General features: G+C 28.8%; 1 protein-coding gene across 2 annotated transcripts in view; it reads left to right on the top strand.

The window, feature by feature from the left end:
• Positions 1-17,085, top strand: part of bug (thioredoxin domain-containing protein bug) — a 44,223-nt gene extending 27,138 nt beyond the window's left edge. For both annotated transcript variants that reach the window (XM_035358474.2, XM_085811544.1), the window contains exon 6: positions 124-17,085. In XM_035358474.2, coding sequence (XP_035214365.1) covers positions 124-350 — 227 coding nt within the window. In that variant the 3' untranslated portion in view covers positions 351-17,085. The remainder of the gene's footprint in view (positions 1-123) is intronic.
• The last annotated feature ends 1,700 nt before the right edge of the window (positions 17,086-18,785 follow it).

Below are 18,785 nucleotides of genomic sequence, written 5' to 3'. Positions count from 1 at the left end.
TGTATGTATTAATTTTTTTTGTTGAGTTGGCAGTCCAAATAATTATTCTAGAAGTTTCTTTTAGACCATAAAAGTATAAAAAATATAACATCATTAATAAATTCATTCATTGTACTTTTATAGGTTTGCAGCATAATGGCACTCTTAATGTGACGTCAGCTGATATGAATGGCCCTGTGCCTTCTACATTAACTAAAAAAGTAGATTATTTATTAATACTTGCTTGGGCCTTTACATTATGTTGCATAGCTTTTGGATTCATAAAGTCATCATTTTGTCAGCGCATTGTTGATTTTTTGAAAAATACTTGGCAGGAAGCAGCTGCAGCTCAGCATGAACATGAAGACTGATTTTTTGTCATTAATATCGTGATAAAAACTTTTTGATAGTGATGTTAGATTGTTTTAAAAATGACTAGAACTTTCTTGAGTGCAAGACTGATGTAGTCTTTTGTCTTTTCATGAACTGTTGTAATATTTTCTTTTAAGAAGATCTTTCATTTGTTTTTTATCAACAGGAGATGTTTTACTCACCTTAGTTTTAAAAGGGTGAGAGCTGTTTGGACATTTTTGAAAAAATATTTGTTCATACATTAAAAAGTGTCCCACTGAACATTAAGAAATGCTCATGATAAAGAAGTTACAAGTTATCTCCTAATGTACTAAACATTATTATTGTTGTTTATTGTTTTTTTATGTTTTTTATGTTAAAATTAAATGCAAAGCTCATGATTGTGTATATAATGTACAGATTATAAATATGTATATTTACTGATTTATTTTTGCCTGTGATTCTTTGCAAATGATAATACTCACTTTTCTTTCTATGCTTAATGGAATATAGTAAAAAATCAAATATTAATAATAGTTGGTGACTATTATTTTTAATCAATATTCAGTGTTAAATGAAACCACAAATTTAATTTACTTAAATAAAGTTACCTGTACACTTTTGCCTCCATATCCTCAGTTTGTTATACTTAGTTTGCTACAGCAGATTAAAAAGAAGGGATGGAGAAAAATGGCACTTTAAGTTTTAAATGCAACTCAAAGATTAATAGGCTGTGACAAGGTAAATTACTGCAATTTATTCACATCCAGTTCTATCTGCGTATTCATTTAATTGTAATTAAACACAGGGACTCAAAATGCTCATTGTAAAGCTTTACATCTTTACATCTAAGCTCTACATCTAAGCTTTACATCTAAGCTCAGAATACCGATTTCTAAGATTTGTGTAATTCTCAACTTATAGCTCAGCTTAATGGCTATAAATACTTTGGATGGGAATAATGGCTATCAGTGGTCAAATAGGATTTTACTTCATTTTTCTTTTTTTCTGTATTCGCCTCTACACTATTTCTTTCATCCATTAATGCTATTTATTGTAGCTTGCATGCTCAGTAAATTCTTTATTAATATAATAATTAATCTAAAATATAATATTAATGCTGTTAGTGCTTGTAAACTAACAAAGTGCTGTCAGTGTTTGAAAAATAAAAGATTCTTATATGCCATCCTTTGAAATGGTACATTATGATGTATATCGAAAGAACTCCATTTCATTTTTTACCTGTCTTTAGCAGATTAGGCCAAAATGTCAGAATTCCTTTAAGTTCAGCAGAGACTAAGTGTATAATACATTTTCACTAAGTATATAGCACTCCATTATCAATTTAATTAATACTGATAATGTCTTATTCCACATTTTTAAAATTAATTTTAGTAGTAATTACGTATATCTTGTAATAATCTTATTGCATTAATAGTCAGTGATTTTTTTACATACATATTATGTTTAATGCAATATTTGCTATTATTTGCAGTTTTACATAGTTGCAGTAAATCTTGGATTGTATTATATTTGGATATGGAAGCAGTACTGTGTTTATCGGTTGAGAATAACAGTTCTGTCAACTATATGTCATCGATCTTTAGTATTGAAGTTTGTTAAAAGTTTTTTCTTATGATTGTCTTCTGGGGTTCAGAGCAATGTATTGAATCTGAATTTTATGTGTTACAATACCTGGAAAAGTTTCTACTAATTCGTAAATTCAGAAAAGAGAGATACATGTTTCTTCTTTCAAATACAAAATTTTAAAAATTTATTAAGTTTTTCTGATTCAGATAAATCTAAAGAGAAATAAAGAGTAGTTTGTATTCCAATTTGGATTTTAGATTTAAGTTGTATCTGTAATTCGAAATGTTGTGCAACTCCAAATAGGATTACTAGTAGCTGTTATAAATTTGATTTATAAAGTAACTTTTTATAATAGCTGTTTATTATATGTATATTGTCTACAATTTATTTGCTATGAAATTTTTTATTTGAAACTCTTATTAAATGATTAAATGCAAACTAAGTATTTAGTTGTCAAGATAACTAATGTGTGTAAGTAGATTACTTAATTTATTGAAATGTGCAAATTATCATAATTAAAACTTTGTTAGGAATGAAGTATTTGTAAAATCATTTAATGTTTTGGTATTTAAGTATTATTTATGATAAATATAATTGATATATTTGTTTCTGCATAGATATAATTTGTTTTTAAGTAAAAGTAATTATTGTATTTTGTCTTTTGTATTATTGAAATGGAAAATTCTTTTCTTGGTAATGAAAAATATATGTCGAAACATTTTCCCCTTATGTGTAAAAACTTACTTTTCATATAGTGCATGAAAACTTTTGTAATGCATATTGTTGTAAAAATGTTTCTTTGTGATGAATGTTATTAAACTTAAAATAAATAAATAAAAGAAAATTACATTGCAAGAACTGTATTTTATTTGCATTCCCCCTTTCAATAAAATCTTATCAGTTATATTATTTGAAAAAAGAGTTTACAGTATATTTGAAGTGGCCTTTTTGTGTACATTAGCATTCTGAACTTAATAGAAAAAATGAAATCATTTTGTAATTACTAGAATTCTTTCTTTATTTATTTACATATAAACGTTTAAAAGTTAAATTGCTGAAGTTTTTTTTAAAATAATTTTTATGTAAAATTTAACTGCAATTTCATTTGTTTATTAGATGTAATTTAATTTATATGTATATATATATAGATAGATAGATAGATAGATAGATAGATAGATAGATAGATAGCTATATGGTATTCATATATTTATTTTTTTATGTATTAATTTCTGTACCTAATAATCTTACTGTATTTTTCTTTCCAGGTTTTGCAGTGTGAATGCAACAATATTGGAGCTGTTGTCATTTTATATCATTATAATATCAATACATAATATCTAATACATTAAAAATATTGCGCTGTAATTTGTATTAAAGATAATCTTTAAAATTAATTTAGCATTAATTTGGAATTTTTTTTAATGTAAATTCTCTGTTTGGGTAAGGTATGTTGCATTTTAATGATGCCACTTGCTTTCAGTAAAACGTAAAAGTTTACGAGTATTGCAGGAGTAAATTTTTGATAATAATACAGGGTGGTCCAAAATTATTGAGTGCATTTCATGTTTGGGGGGAAAAAAGCATATTGAGGTATGATAAATTAAAACAAACAAATTAAACACAACAAAATTTTAAACATTAAATAACTTCCACATAAGCGGTAGATAGCACGACAGCATTTCACAAGAAAATTAACAAATTGCCTCAGTCTGAAATGATTACCATACAGAAAAATGAGCATTTTGTGGTTCCATGAAAGCAAATCTGTTGTAATCATTCAGAGACACTTTCATTTAGAATACTCAAATCATCATCCTCCAAGTAAGGACTTTGTTAAATTGAACTCTGCACAATTGAAACCATATGACAACCTAAACTTTTTGATCTTGCCATGCATATTTTTAACAAAATTGACGAAGACAACTCTTTCTTAGTAAACATTGTTTTCACTGATGAAGCAACTATGTTATGTTAACCATCGTAATTGTCATATCTCTCATGTAATAAGAGAAAAAGCACACAGTGGTCTGAAATGTTAGGTGCATACTGGCTGTAGAGATGAAACCTTCAGATCATTTTTCTTCATCAGACAGACAGTGACAAGTTTTACATGTGTACATGTTAGAGTGCTATGTTTTTTCTCAATTTGAATGAGCAACAAGTTAACTTTCAACAAGATAGCGCTCCATCACACTGGGGTTCTATAGTTCAAATGGAGCTGGACAAAACATCTCATCACTAGATTGGTCGTGGGAGGCTGATACCATATCCGCCAAAATCCTCTAACATTACACTCCTTGACTTCTTCTTTTAGTGGTATGTTAAGGGACGAGTGTACACAACTCCAGTTCCGGATATCGATGACCTAAAACAACGAATTACTGAAGTCATTAGAGGAATATTTGCTGAAATCCTGCAAAACACATGGCATGAAATTGAATATTGACTGTATATTTTGCGTGCCACAAATGGAGCTCATGTAGAAGTTATTTAATCTTTAAAATTTTTTATGTAAAACCGTTTTAAATTATGTTTCCAAGAAGACAAAGATATACATACCTTGTTTAGTTCTCTTCTCCCCCAAAAAACATGAAATACACTCAGTAATTTTGGGCCACCCTGTACATATATCTAATTTATTTCTAAGGCATATAACTTCAGTGATAAAGTTGTCAGATTTCTTTTAGGATCCTTATTGGAGAGTTTTTCTCCTATTGCAAACCCTTTGAGATACCACATATAAACAGAGGCTGGTGAAGTCAGTTTTTAAGTCATAAGCACAGCATTATTTCAGAAATTCACAGTGCTTGCTCTTTTATGAGGTGAAAAGCGGGATAATGAAGAATTATTCTGAATATTGGGCTAAGGCCTATTCTGCCTGTAAACTAGCTATTCTTCCTAACTATAGATTGAGCTGCATTAATTTTGATGACATAGTTCACGTTTAGTACTGTAATGATTTCTAATCTTTTTCAAATTTACAGTTTGCCACCAATGTTAAATTTGCTGCAATTTTACACTTGTTTTAACTATTTTAAATTTTTAGTAATAGTAACTTGTATTTAACATTAGCAAAGTTTATGTTATTTCAAACTCTATATTATGTATTTATTTGTTATTTATTTTTTAAAGGTCTATACAAGTTTTATAAATATACATTTAGCTATATACATTTTGTGTACCAAGTTCAAATTTGTGAAAGTTTCAACTTATAACTTTCTTTCATATGCTGAACAAATAACTATTGTAACTTAAAAAAAATAATAAATGAAGTAAAATATAAACTACTGCCTTATTTCTAATTTTTAATGGCAAATAATTCTCTTTTTTAATAGCAAAGTTTGCTTAGGCTATTTAGTTAAAATATAATAAAATCTTGAATAATATTAAGTTGGATTCTTAAGGTAAGAAATTTTAATCAAATTTATTTAGTTTTTTTCCCCCTAGAAGTTTCAAATATTGTTTGTCATTAAATTAATAAGTTGCACTTAACACTTCATGTATCGGAAAAAAAATTCCTATGTTATAAATATCTGATATTAAAGATTAAATATTTTTCAGCTTTAAGAAATATGACTTCTTACTTATAATGAAATAGATTTAAATTATTATTTTAATGTCAGATCTCTAAAAAATTCGTAATTTAATTAGGCAAAACTGATTTTTCTTGAAATACAAAATGCTGTTATTAATGTAAATTTATATGCTTAGAAATGAAAACTTGTTTTAACAATATTTCACTCATGTGTTTAGAAAATATTGTATGACGTATCTCAAAATTATTATACTGATTATAATTTTTAATCTCTGAAAGAGGGGAAAAAGGAAAACTTTATTTAATTTTATGAATTGATTTTTACATTCAACCCTCACAATGATTTTCAGTAACATCTATATTTGAAGTGCTTTATAATTTATATTTCAAGATATGAATAGTCAAATTATCAGTCAGTTTTCGTTACAGATGGTATTTTTCATATATGTTGCAGAAATGTGTTCAGCAAAATTGTTATATTAATATTTAGTTAAACAAATGATCAGAATGTCCATTAATTGTAATAAATTTCCAAAATTTAGTTAAAATACTTAACCTTTTGGTAAAGACTCATTTTGATTATTTTGGATTGTGCAAGGAAAAAAAGAAATTAATTATTAAAACAAAAATTTGAATTTTAAAAATGCAGCTTGGTAATGATTATTTGGGCTTAAGTAGCCTTTATTTGGAATTTTTAGGTATAGGGATGTTATGATTGCTATATCCTTGCCCCCCCCAAAAAAAAGGTGTTTTTATTTTTATGTAATAAACAGGTCTGGGGCATTTATCAAGAATTTCTTAAGAATAATTAATGGTAATCCCCTCATTACATTGCAGAATCTTGTGCTTTGGTCTCAAATTTGGTTACTGACAAAAAAATATATTTATAATTTTATTTTCGTAAGGTACAGTTATAGTGTATTTTTAGATTTTTCTGGCTTATTTAATATGTGTTTTAATAAAATATTGAATTTTATGCAAAGGAGCAGCTTTCTTGCTTTTTTCTAAACCTTACTGAAATACCAGAATTGCAGTGTAACTTTCATAAAACAATTAACTTTGCTTTAATTTGAGATTACTAAAATTTATAACAAGGAATGTTTATTTCAGTTTCATTGTTAGTGAATGCCATCTAATTGAATTATTGATTAATTGTCAAAATGGCAGGTTTTGGTTTTTTTTATTATATATTGTTTCATATTTTTACTAAATGTATAATCAAAAAGGCCAATAAGAACAAAAATTTGTAATAATTGTTTCTTTACTTGCAAAATAAATAAAAAATAATAAAAAAAAAAGTTTACCTTCCCAATATATTAAATATGCCCATGTGTAATTTCATTTTTACAGAGATTTTTAGTTACAAAAAGGAACTTCAAAAATTAAAAATAAATTCCTGATTATTATCTGATTCTTGAATGTTGTCTAATGAGCCTGTAAATCTGTGCTTGAATGATTTTTTCTTTAATATTTTTATTGAGTTTTTTTGTGTGTGTGGGGGAGGGAATCATTCAAATTATGCATGATTTTTTTCCTTATTAATTGTTATGAACCCAAGTATTCAGCATATGAGGAAGTAAAACTCTTGGGGTAAGAATGTATTCATAAATCAATGAATTGCATCAAATGAACTTTTGTAAGTAAATTAAAAACATTTAAATTTTTTTTAGGGCCACGATATCCATGTGATGTTTGTGGGAAGGTGTACAGGCAAGTTGGAACTTTGAATCGGCATAAGCGAAACCATTCCAATTTAGTGTATGGCTGCTGGTTGTGTGTCTCAAAATTCAGGCGAAAGGACACTTTAAGAAATCATGTTAGATCAGTCCATGGACAACAACCTGAAGCACTTTTTGAAAATTTTGATAATTTCTTAGTTTCAGATTTATGTAATTCATAAAAAATAACCTGTATTTGTTTTGCCTTTAATTTGCTGAGTGCTTACCATGTGAAACTAGCAGATAATGTTAAATTAGTTATATATATATGTATTAGGAAGTACTTATATATATATATATATATATATTTTAACAAACATGTATATATGTAAAAAGCAAATTTAAAGTTAAAAAGTGTGCAGACATATAAAAGGTTTAATTTTCGAACTAATCTACAATATCATTTAAATTCAGATAGCATAAGTAAATCAAGTGCAAAACCAAACCATGAAAATAAATTCACCAATTAAGCAAATTAAAATTAATCTAAAATTTTTTTAAAAAATTGCATAAGTGAATGACTGTTGAGCAGGCAGGAGACAGACTTATCAAGGGGAAGTTGCCTCCAAACCTAACTCTCTCTCTCTATATATATATATTGTTTTGTTCTGAATCCTGAGTTTATTTATGTAGCTTTACAAAGACTTTTTCTTTTTATTTGGAATATCTTTAGTATTTTGCATTGAATATTGTACCAGATATACAGGGTACAGAGGTGATTATCTGATCCAGGGATATAGCCTGAATCTGGACTTTTTACTTTCTCAGATTTAGAATTTCCAGATTTGTCTCAAATTTTATTTTAGGAAAAAATATATCTTGTTGAGATTACATAAGTTTAAAACTTTTAGATTTAATAAAGTTCAGTGAGAGGTCAAACATTTTGTATGAGCAAAAAATGTTTGGCTTATGCATAAAAGTTTCTTCTATTTGGCTTTTATTCATTTTGTTATACAAAAATGGAGGGGAGACTGATATTGCAAAGTTTTATGAAGTATTTTGTCTGATAGAAGGTGGAGAACAAAAATATTCAGTATTGACAAAACTGATTGAATCTGTTTAACCATTGACCTGTTGTTGAAAATTAATTATATGGGTGATATTATGACAAAATGTACAGCATTCTTGATTACTGATAACCTAGACTGTGAATTATTACTTATCATTACATAAAAATACAAGTGAAGTTTTGGGGTTAGAAAAGCCCTCTGAAAGCCATATGGGTAAAGATTTTAGGTATAATATGTTGAGTAACTTAACAAAATTCTTTAAATTCCATGAACCATTCTCCTCCTTCTAGCAGGGCCCACCAGTGGCCGAGCGGTAAAGTCGCTGAACACTGGTAGTTAGGTCTGAAGTTCGAATCCCGCGAACGGGCTGGCTGCATGGGTGTTTTCGTGGTTTTCCCCATGTGTAACGTCCCCAGTTCCCCTTAGAAAGTCCTCCACGAAGGCATCCCTCCCCTTAGGCAGATAGCCCTAGTGTGCTTTGCCATAATCTTAATAAACCAAACCTCATTCTAGCAGTTTCTCAACTTCAATATCTGTTAATATACAATCTTCAAATTCTAATCCAATACTTAAGTCTAAATAAAAAGCCATTCTCTACAGAAAAAAAAATGTCTTGCTGATCATACTGAAGATTTAGTTATCAATAAAGAAAAATATTAGTGCAGCAGTTTCCAGAAATTTCCCCCTTCTGCCTCCCAAAAATAATTAAAAAAAAATAGCAAGTATTTTTTAAAATGTTGAGAAATAAAAAAAATTAGACGATTGTGTGAAGTGATTGTAGTAACACAAAATTAACTTTTAATAAATTTTAAAAAGTTATATTTTTTTTTTCCGTGATGAAACTGCACCAAAACGAGTGTGTATCCCTGTATGCATATATTGCGCATTTATATTCTGAATTATTTAAAACTATGTCAGATTTTTACTCTACAGTAGTTTTCAGGATTTTAGAATGGGATGAGTCATAGTCACCCCTGAAGGTGTCAACAAAATACTGGATGCATTTCAGAGTTATGTTAAAAATATTTTTAGAGCTAGGTATAAAAAATTTTTATTCATTAACAATGTGAATTACGAAAGTTAATAATTTCAATGTGTATTCCTATTACATTCAAGCGATACTTGATTTCATGCCAGGTATTAGTAAGTGTCTGAGAAGTTATGGAATAAATAGTAGTAATGAAATGCTTCTTTGGCTCTTGCAAATTAGAACAAATTATCTAATAGGCAGAAAATTTAGCATAATCCTAAGGGGGAAAAAAAACTCATTGGAAAAATAACTAGAGAGTGAGGAAATTACAGAATAGGATTTTTGCAATCAATCCATAATCCATCTACAGGGAAGATGCATATTTAAGGAATTATGTTCACATATTAATCAATGGGAAATCATACTATATTATTGAAAAAAAGATGTCTTCATCTTTGATCTGAGGTGCAGCAAAATTTTTTAATATATATAAGTAGATATACAGTCAAAAGTCCTTAATCCGGACTCGTCGGGACTTCGGTGATTTCGGATTATCGATTTTTCCGGATTATAGATCATCAGTTTAAATTTGGTAAGATGGCATGCAGAGATTATAAAATTAAAAATATGAAACCGTAATTTATAAAATAATGAGCAATTATGATTTAAAGAGTATCAAAATTTACAAAAAAAAAAAAAAAAAAAAAAAAAAGCTTAATATTTATTTGTTAAACATTTCTTTCAGCGCGCGCATGCGTAAAGCATACATTATGCATAGCCGAAATTAGAAAATTGCAACCAGAAAACTATTTGATTTGTATTCGTGATATTTATAATGACGAGGAATTTGATTTAAATCATATCAAAGACGAAGTACATCAAGATGAAATACTACATTTAATAAGGAATTATAAGCCGAATAAAATAAAAACAACTGCCCTGAAGATAACGATAGTGTTGACAGATCAACTTCCAGTTCATTGCGCACCACGACGTCCCCCCCCCCCCGCGCAGAGCAGCGTGAAATTGATAAACAGATTTCGGAACTGTTAGATAAATGATAAACAAAGGATATGCCTTTATCCATTTTTTGGAGCAATTCCACTTTTTGTTTGATGGACATCGAAACATACTTTCGTTTTCGTAGATCCTTTGAGAGCTCCAGCATCGGAAATTCTATTTGACATAATTGAAAGTTCAAGCTTACTTTTATAAAATTGCTCTTACAGTCTGCAAAAAATAATAAGCCGGATCCAATTCGAAGATTAAGGAACAACGCTATCGTCAACATTAACTGAAATAGACAATTAGATAATTTTAGCTTATACCGTCCGTTGTACATTAAACGTGCAGCGAAAGCGTATTCTGCGCTTGTGCACACGCAAATGCGCAGTCGTAAAGGTCTTACGCGCACGCTTAAACGCCTATGCGCATGCGTCAAAGTGACGCATGCGCAGAAAGTTTTTAGCTTTGAGGTCAGGATTATGGGTGTCCGAATTAACGACTTTTGTCTGTATTATTTATGCTGTTCTTGTTGAAGGGGGGGGGAAGAGTCGATCATTTTTTTCTTGTTAACGCGTATATGTAATAGATTATCATTTAGAGACCATGTACCCATATAATGTTGAATTTGTCATTAAATATAATGGTGCTGAGGAAGTTTTTGTTGTTTTTGATTTAATTTAATGTATCCACAGTAAATTTGAATAACTAATTATTGTCATTTAGAAGCATCTTATGCCCTATTTGAATCTTATATGCATGAAACTTGTGCAGTATCTTGTGAACTGTCAGTTTTAGATGCATCATTCTCTGTGTACATTATGTACATATTTTCTTGGATTTCTGTGGAAACTGTCGTATGTATGGTCTGCCATTTTGTTGCTATTGCTAGAGCTACCTTTCTCTTTACAATATAGCACGCAGCCCATTCCTGTAAACTATTTCATCCATCATTTAATTAAATTCATTGGCAGAGAATTTGAACCATATTCTACATAGTACCATGTCTAAAACAGTAAGTGTAATCTTTTATTTATTATTTATTTTTTACATAATTTTGAAATGTGTGGTAATTTTTGGAAACCCTGTATATATATATAAATTGGCAAAAGCAAAGCTGTGATTTAATTAATAAATAAAAGATACTGTATATGTCTGTATATCATTGAAAAAGTATTAAAATGGGAAAATAGAAAAAACTGTAAAGCATACATCTGAAATATTAGCTGTAAAGCATATATCTGAAATATTAGCTGTGATTTAAATTAAACCTTGGATTAATGTTTGTTCGAAAGGAAAACTGTGATTTTCTAGTAAGACAGACATAGAAGACTGTTACTGCAACTAAGTTTCCAGTGAGAAAGATTTTTTTTAAAAGTGCTCTTCTTTTTATTCTGTACTTGACAGAATCTTTCTAAAAGTAAAATTTTTCTTTAAAACAAATTTCAATCTGTGGTTGAATTTTGCCTTGATTTTTTTAAATTTCAAATTGGTTTGCTTCCTTCCTTCTTAAAAACTATAATTATATTAAATTTTAATTTGAGAGGAATATCTAAATTAGTTATTTATTTCTGCAAGGCTTTATTCAAAAGTTGATATCAATTAGAAATGTGAGAATACTATAAATTTTATAGACTTATTGGTACCACTTGGAAACAAACAACATTCATTTACCCGCCTTTTTTGGAGACAAATGAATGTTGTTCATTTCCGGATAGTCTCTCTAAGAATAAATTAGGCATATAAGATGATTCATTGGGCCTTTCTTCCTATAATAATTGTACCTCAAGGCTATTGATGGAAAATTTGTAATTGGAAGGAGTTTAAAGTAGTTTCATTAATCTGTATTCCATCAAAATCAATTTAATCTGCTAATTTGTCTTAAATGTGTATAATTTACATTTAATGGAAAATACATCAGACAAAATGATATGAACTGAGTTAAGATTTCCGTATGAATCTGTTATTCTTCTGTCACAATTAAAATATTTTTTACTGTTAAATTGGGTTTAATTACAAAAATTTCGTTTTTCATCTCTAGTAGTCTGTGTGGTTTTTATTGCAAAAAAAGAAAGAAGAAATGGATTTTTATGAATTCTTTTTATCCTGAGTCCTTTTTTCTGTAAGTGTTGCTGTATGATTATATATTTATTTAAGGAACATGATGTGATCCTAGTTGAAATTGTTTGAAGTGGTCCTTAGTGGTTTCAAGTAAAAGAATTTCCTGGTGTAACTTGAGAGTCGTATTTCACTACATATCATAACATATCTATATTTATTGTTTTAATACATGTTGTAGATGTGTTGAAGATTGAAAAGTATTTTACAACTATAAATTGCATATTTTGTATATCTTTTCAAAACTTGATTGATGGCTGAATATTGCAAAGTCTAGGAATCAATTTTGAGCATTCCAATGCACATTCTTATTAAAAATTTGTAACTGTAAATAAATGTAATTTTGTCTTTTAGAATAATAATTGTCTTATTATAACTGTTGTGAAAGGATATATACTGTAAGGCACAATGTGCTTCATTAACTAATGCTAATATGAGCATAGATGAGTCTCTTATAAAATGAAGAGTTCCTACTTAGTAATACATCATGCTAGATTTATATTTTAATGTAATGCAAAAAACTGTTTCGTTTTCAAAACATTTTTGAAAAGAAGAAAAGCAGATTTGTTACAATAAGTAAGGGATTGGATAAGGTATTAATTTATTGGAGATTAATAAATAAATGAGTTGATTTAAGCCATTTACCTTGTACAAAATATTATTTATTTTTATGCAAAATGAATATAATGATTTAAAATATGACTTTTCTAGTAACCATTTTATTATCTGTTACTACCTAAATTTTTGCTTACAAGTAATCATTGCTTGAGAAAAATCCAATTCATTTTTACAAAAGACCTGCATTAGTACTTTATTTTATTTATTAATTTTTTATTGCTGAATAAAAGCAGTATCGAAGAATACTTTTCCTTTTATGAGGGGGGGGGTGAATTTTCTTCAATTTTTATTGACTGAAAAATGTGTAAATTTAATTACAAAGTGTATAGTTTTAAGGCAGTTTTTTAGATGTTTTTGTTATTTACATTACATTTATATTATTAATTGCACAATATCAAAGTGTGCCAATTTCAGCATTAAGCATACTGTTAAATAGCAAGGCTTGCATATCAGCCAAAACTGGTGATAGAACTTGATTTTAATCATTAAAACTAATAGGAAAAACGTATAGATCTAGTGTCCTCATGGATACAAATGCTGATGAAATATTAATAGATCATATTTGCTGTCTTTATCATAACCCTTTTTCCTTGTCTTTTGTATCTTTTAACAACTGAATATCTCATCACAGAGTGTATTATCTTCACTGACACCAACTGAAAGTCCTCCATTGTACTTCACAGTTTTGAAAGGTGGATATGTTATTTCTGTTTACATTTATTGTATATTTATCAAACCCTTCTGGCTTTTAGATTTTTTGGAGATAAAAGAACATTCTAAATTATTTCCCAAGTAAATTAATAGCAATTGCTTCTGTGCATTATGCCAGTTTGTTTTGCAAATGGAATCACAGGATGGTTTTGCTTTTGTAAAGTGAGGAAAACTGACAAGGGAATCTGCATAAGAAATGCATAAGACCAAGTATAAGGTATCTGCAGATCAGAATTAATAATGTTGTTTCCTGTGAAAGTAAAATATATTAAATATGTGTTCAGATATATATTATTCATAGAAGTATTTGATATGGAATATAAATCCATTTTCCCAAGCATTCAAATTATTTGTAAGTATTTGTTTATGACTCGTATAAAGAAATTTTTTATTTAAAATTGCAGTTTCTTTTTAATGTAAAAAATATTTTTACATATTCTACAGAAGATTTAAGTTGATTTTTCTATATTTTATTTCGTGTTGTAGAAATTATTTGTACAGTCAGAAGTCTTTAATCCGGACTCGTCGGGACTTCGGCGATTCCGGATTATCGATTTTTTCGGATTATAGATCGTCAGTTTAAATCTGGTAAGATGGCATGCAGAAATTATAAAATTAAAAATATGAAACCGTAATTTATAAAATAATGAGCAATTATGATCTAAAGGGTATCAAAATTTACAAAAAAAGAAGCTTAATATTTATTTGTTTACTTTATTAAACATTTCTTTCAACGCGCGCATGCGTACCTTACGCATAGCCGAAATTAGAAAATTGCAACCAGAAAACTATTTGATTTGTATTCGTGATATTTATAATGACGAGGAATTTGAGTTAAATCATATCAAAGACGGAGTACATCGAGATTAAATACTACATTTAGTAAGGAATTATAAGCCGAAAATATAAAAACATCTGCCCTGAAGATAACGATAGTGGTGACAGATAAACTTCTAGTTCATTGCGCGCCGCGACGTCCCCCCCCCCGCGCAGAGCAGCGTGAAATTGATAAACAGATTTCGGAACAGTTAGATAAACAAAGGATATACCTTTATCCATTTTTTGTAGCAATTCGTTTTTTGTTTGATGGACATCGAATCATACTTTCGTTTTCTAGATCCTTTGGGAGCTCCAGCATCGGAAATTCTATTTGACGTAATCGAAAGTTCAAGCTTACTTTTATAAAATTGCTCTTACAGTCTGCAAAAAATAATAAGCCGGATTCAATTCGAAGATTAAGGAACAACGCAATCATCAACATTAACTGAAATAGATAATTTTAGCTTATACCGTCCGGTATACATTAAACGCGGACGCGAAAACGTATTCTGCGCTTTCGCAGACGCATATGCGCAGTCGTAAATGTCTTGCGCGCACGCGTAAAACGCCTCTGAGCATGCGTCAACGCGGCGCATGCGCAGAAAGATTTTAGCTTTGAGGTCCGGATTATAGATCATTATGGATTATGGGTGTCCGAATTAACGACTTTTGACTGTAATATTTTTGGGCTGTACATGAAATTGTGTTCTTCCCTTTAGAATATATATGTTTTTAAACTCTAACCATTTTAGGCTGAAGTTATTTATCATCATATTAATCTTTTTTTTTTTTTAAAGATTAATAAGATGATTTATCACTTATCGCTTAAGGTTTTTGTTAAAAAAAAATATATTTTGTTTAGATGGTTTATCTTTTATTACTTAAATGCTAAGTTGAAAGAAAACATATTTAATTTAATTTTATCCCAAAATCATATACAGAACCTGCATTGATAGAGACCTTTTAATTAGCCAATATTTCTCATTAAAAGACTATTCCTGAATCTTTAGATCTTTGAAATAGAACAGTGTGTCCCCATTTAGCAGAAATGTTGCACCTGTGAGTGTTTGCTAAGAGAAGTTCAGTTACATATAGGTTGTTTAATATTCTTTCTCAGAGAACATCTTCACCTTCAAAATTTCAGGCTGTGTATGTGAACTCTTTCTGTCAAATAAAACACCTTGAAAAAAGCAGGGTTATTTTATAGGAAGTAGTCTTAGATTTAACTGCCATGATATACGGTGTCGGGTTAAAAAAAAAGTACTAACTGAAATTTTTGTTGAATATTTAAGTGATTGCAGTTTAATGTTATGACATTTGCATTTCTCCAAGAAATAAAATTACCAGAAACATGAGAAATATCTAACTGGATTATCTTCTGGTATCACTTTTGTGCAAAAGGCAGAAAACAGAATTTTTTTTTTTAAGTAAAAATTTTGAATTAGTTTTTGTATTATTAATTTTGAATAAATTTGAAAAGTCTATGTGAAGGCTATAAATTTTTAACATTTGAAATACTTTTAGTTTACTTTTTACAAAATTCATTTATTCTGCTGTAAAGTGAGGACTTATTCTGTTCAATCAGAATCATATCGTGCATAATAAAAATGTCTTTAATTTCATTTTTGTTAAATTAGGCAAAATTGTAAATTTGTGAATGAAAATGGTTTTATATTATATTAAGGATTCTTAATTTTCATCAAATGAAATTTTTGTGACCTTTCCAAAATGAAAAACCATGTGAGTGTGTTTTTTGAATGAATAACAAAAAAAGTAATAAGTATATTGAAATAAATATTGCATGAAAATTTTTGTTTTAAATATCTTTCAAAATTTATTGATTGAAATGTAAAATAATTAGAGCTAATCCTAAGGGAATATGCAGATCATATACTATTAATTAGTTGTCACAATCTTCAAAGAATATCTTACTCATAATTCTTTTTAATTACATTAGAGTTTTTAAAAAATTTCTTGAGGTTTATTAATGAGATATGTAATATCATATTACTGTAAATCTGCTGACTAATATGACACTAGTAATGAAATAGTAATGTTATTCTGCCTTCCTGTGTATGAAGCCAAAAATATGCGTATACTTCCCAATTACACTGCAAAAGTCTGTGACTGAAAAATTAATCTGAAATGTCAGTGAAGTTTATGCACTGAAATGATCTTGCATTCTTGAACATTTGATGTCTATTTTTACATTTCAGTTTAAGTACTTGCATTCAGTCTCTTCTTTCTTATGAGAAACCTATTATTTTGATTAGTTGTAGCATGTGTGTTATTAAAATTTAACTGAAGAATATACGTTAATATATGAACATGTGAGCCCACTTTTTAATTAGTATATCATTATCATTTACTGTAAACTTGCTTAGAGCAAATGATAATGATGGCTTGTTTGAATTTATACAAATTTCTTAATATTTAATTATTTTTCTCGGGAATGCAAGGAATATTTCTTTTATATTGATAGCATTATGAATTTGGGATAAAAATAAAAGTGTTTTTAATTTTATTTATTATTTTTTTAAGTATATGTATAAGAAATACTATTTGATGTTATTTCCTCTGTACAGTAACTATCTTTTATATACTTTTTATTTGAAAAATGTGCAATATGTTACAATAAATAATAAAAGTGAATATTTGGATCAAGTTCCGTAGCTTTCTTATCATATAATATGTGGATATCTTGTGCAAGTTACTGAAGTCTTGTATATTCTTGTAATATACAAGAATTTTACAGTAGTTGCACCATTTCCAAAAGATGGACCAATGTTCAATTTAGTGAACAGTACAATTCATTGAACTAAGTCATAACTATGTTAACAATATACAACATTAATACATGCAAAATTTTAGGTACCTTATATATAAAAAAAAACATGATTTTAAACGTAATCAAAAATTGTGCAATACAATCAAAAATAAAATTGCAAACGTTGAAACCTGATTCGATACGACATTTCATCCAACTTTAACGATAACAACGCAAAAGACCAAAATGACCTTAAGGACCTGAATACAGAATCATAGCTATTGAATAACAGTATCTTTCATCAAAGAACTGATATATAATGGGACTGGTACCCACCACCCTTTAGCTGAAGCAAAAGCCATAGCAGTATGTTAGGAATAGTTCCTCGCCCCTCAACTATTTAGACGTGATCAGGGGGCTCTACATGTAGTAAAAGTATGTAGATCAGTTTTATTCACCATAGGAAACTAAATAAAAGGTGGCTGCAACATTTCATGGGGAGCTCCAGGCTCCGAAAAGAAAATCTCAAAGAAAAACTGGTAGAATAGTGTAGAAAAGAAAAGGAGGGGAAGAGATCATTCTCATTTCAAGGTTTTAACACTCGAGCTAATCAAGAAGATGATTCCCTGATAGGCTAGGATATGTCGGAATTACGACATATGTATTGACTAACAATGAGTGAACCTAAAAATTTTAAAAAGAAATGGAGACTGTATTTTTTATCCGTATTCTTTGAAATAAAGAAAAACCACAAGGGGGATTATCCTGGGTACCCCCATGTAGCCGAGTTATGTCAAAAAACATAGCAACTTCAAATATTTTTGATGAATAAAAATTATGAAATTTGTTTTTATTCAGTTATTCGAAACAGTTTTTATATTTTCACATATCGGTTTAAGTTTTGGTATAAATTCAAGTGATTAGGAGGATTTAACAAATTCAATGGATTTGCTCTTAGTGATAAAATCTAAAATAAAAACAATGAGCAAACAAGGCACGAATCTTACGAGACTAGAAAAGCTGATCTTGGGGGTAAAGAGGCGGAAACATTCTTTTTACTCTATGACACTTAGGGTCATAATAAGATGTAGTCGCTTTTAGGCACGAAGTCTTTTCCTTTTATTGTATTTTAAAAATGAATTATAGAAACTTTAATTTGATTACTCAACTGTTCAAAGAATATCTTGTATAAGCTGTAGTTTTATTTATTTATTTATTTTTTAAGTAAACAGTGTGAAGTTTCTATTATTTTAGTGCACTGAATTTTACTTTTTATTCAAATTTTTGAAGTATTTATCTTTGATAAAAGGGGAAAAAACATGCACAGTATCCATTGCTCACTGGTTATTTATTTTAAATTAAATATTGTTACACTAATTGAAGGCCACTGCCTTCACATTTTTTCATAAACTTAAGGCCACTGTCTTCACCGTACCAAGCGAATGACGTACTGTTCAACTAGACTCCACGGTTAAGGAAATTCGGAGTGTCTTTAAGAATGCTAAATTCCCGAATATAACGAAGTGGCATGTAGATTCCATAAAAAAATAACCAAAGAAAAACTAAGTTCTCTGTTAAGGGAACAGATAATTTCGGG

The sequence above is a fragment of the Stegodyphus dumicola genome, chromosome 2, assembly GCF_044657685.1.
Source record: "Stegodyphus dumicola isolate Sdum_Otavi_A_Nest chromosome 2, ASM4465768v1".
Lineage (NCBI taxonomy): Eukaryota > Metazoa > Arthropoda > Arachnida > Araneae > Eresidae > Stegodyphus > Stegodyphus dumicola.
Note: the sequence above shows the minus strand (reverse complement) of the source record. Positions and strands in the feature narration are given on the sequence as shown.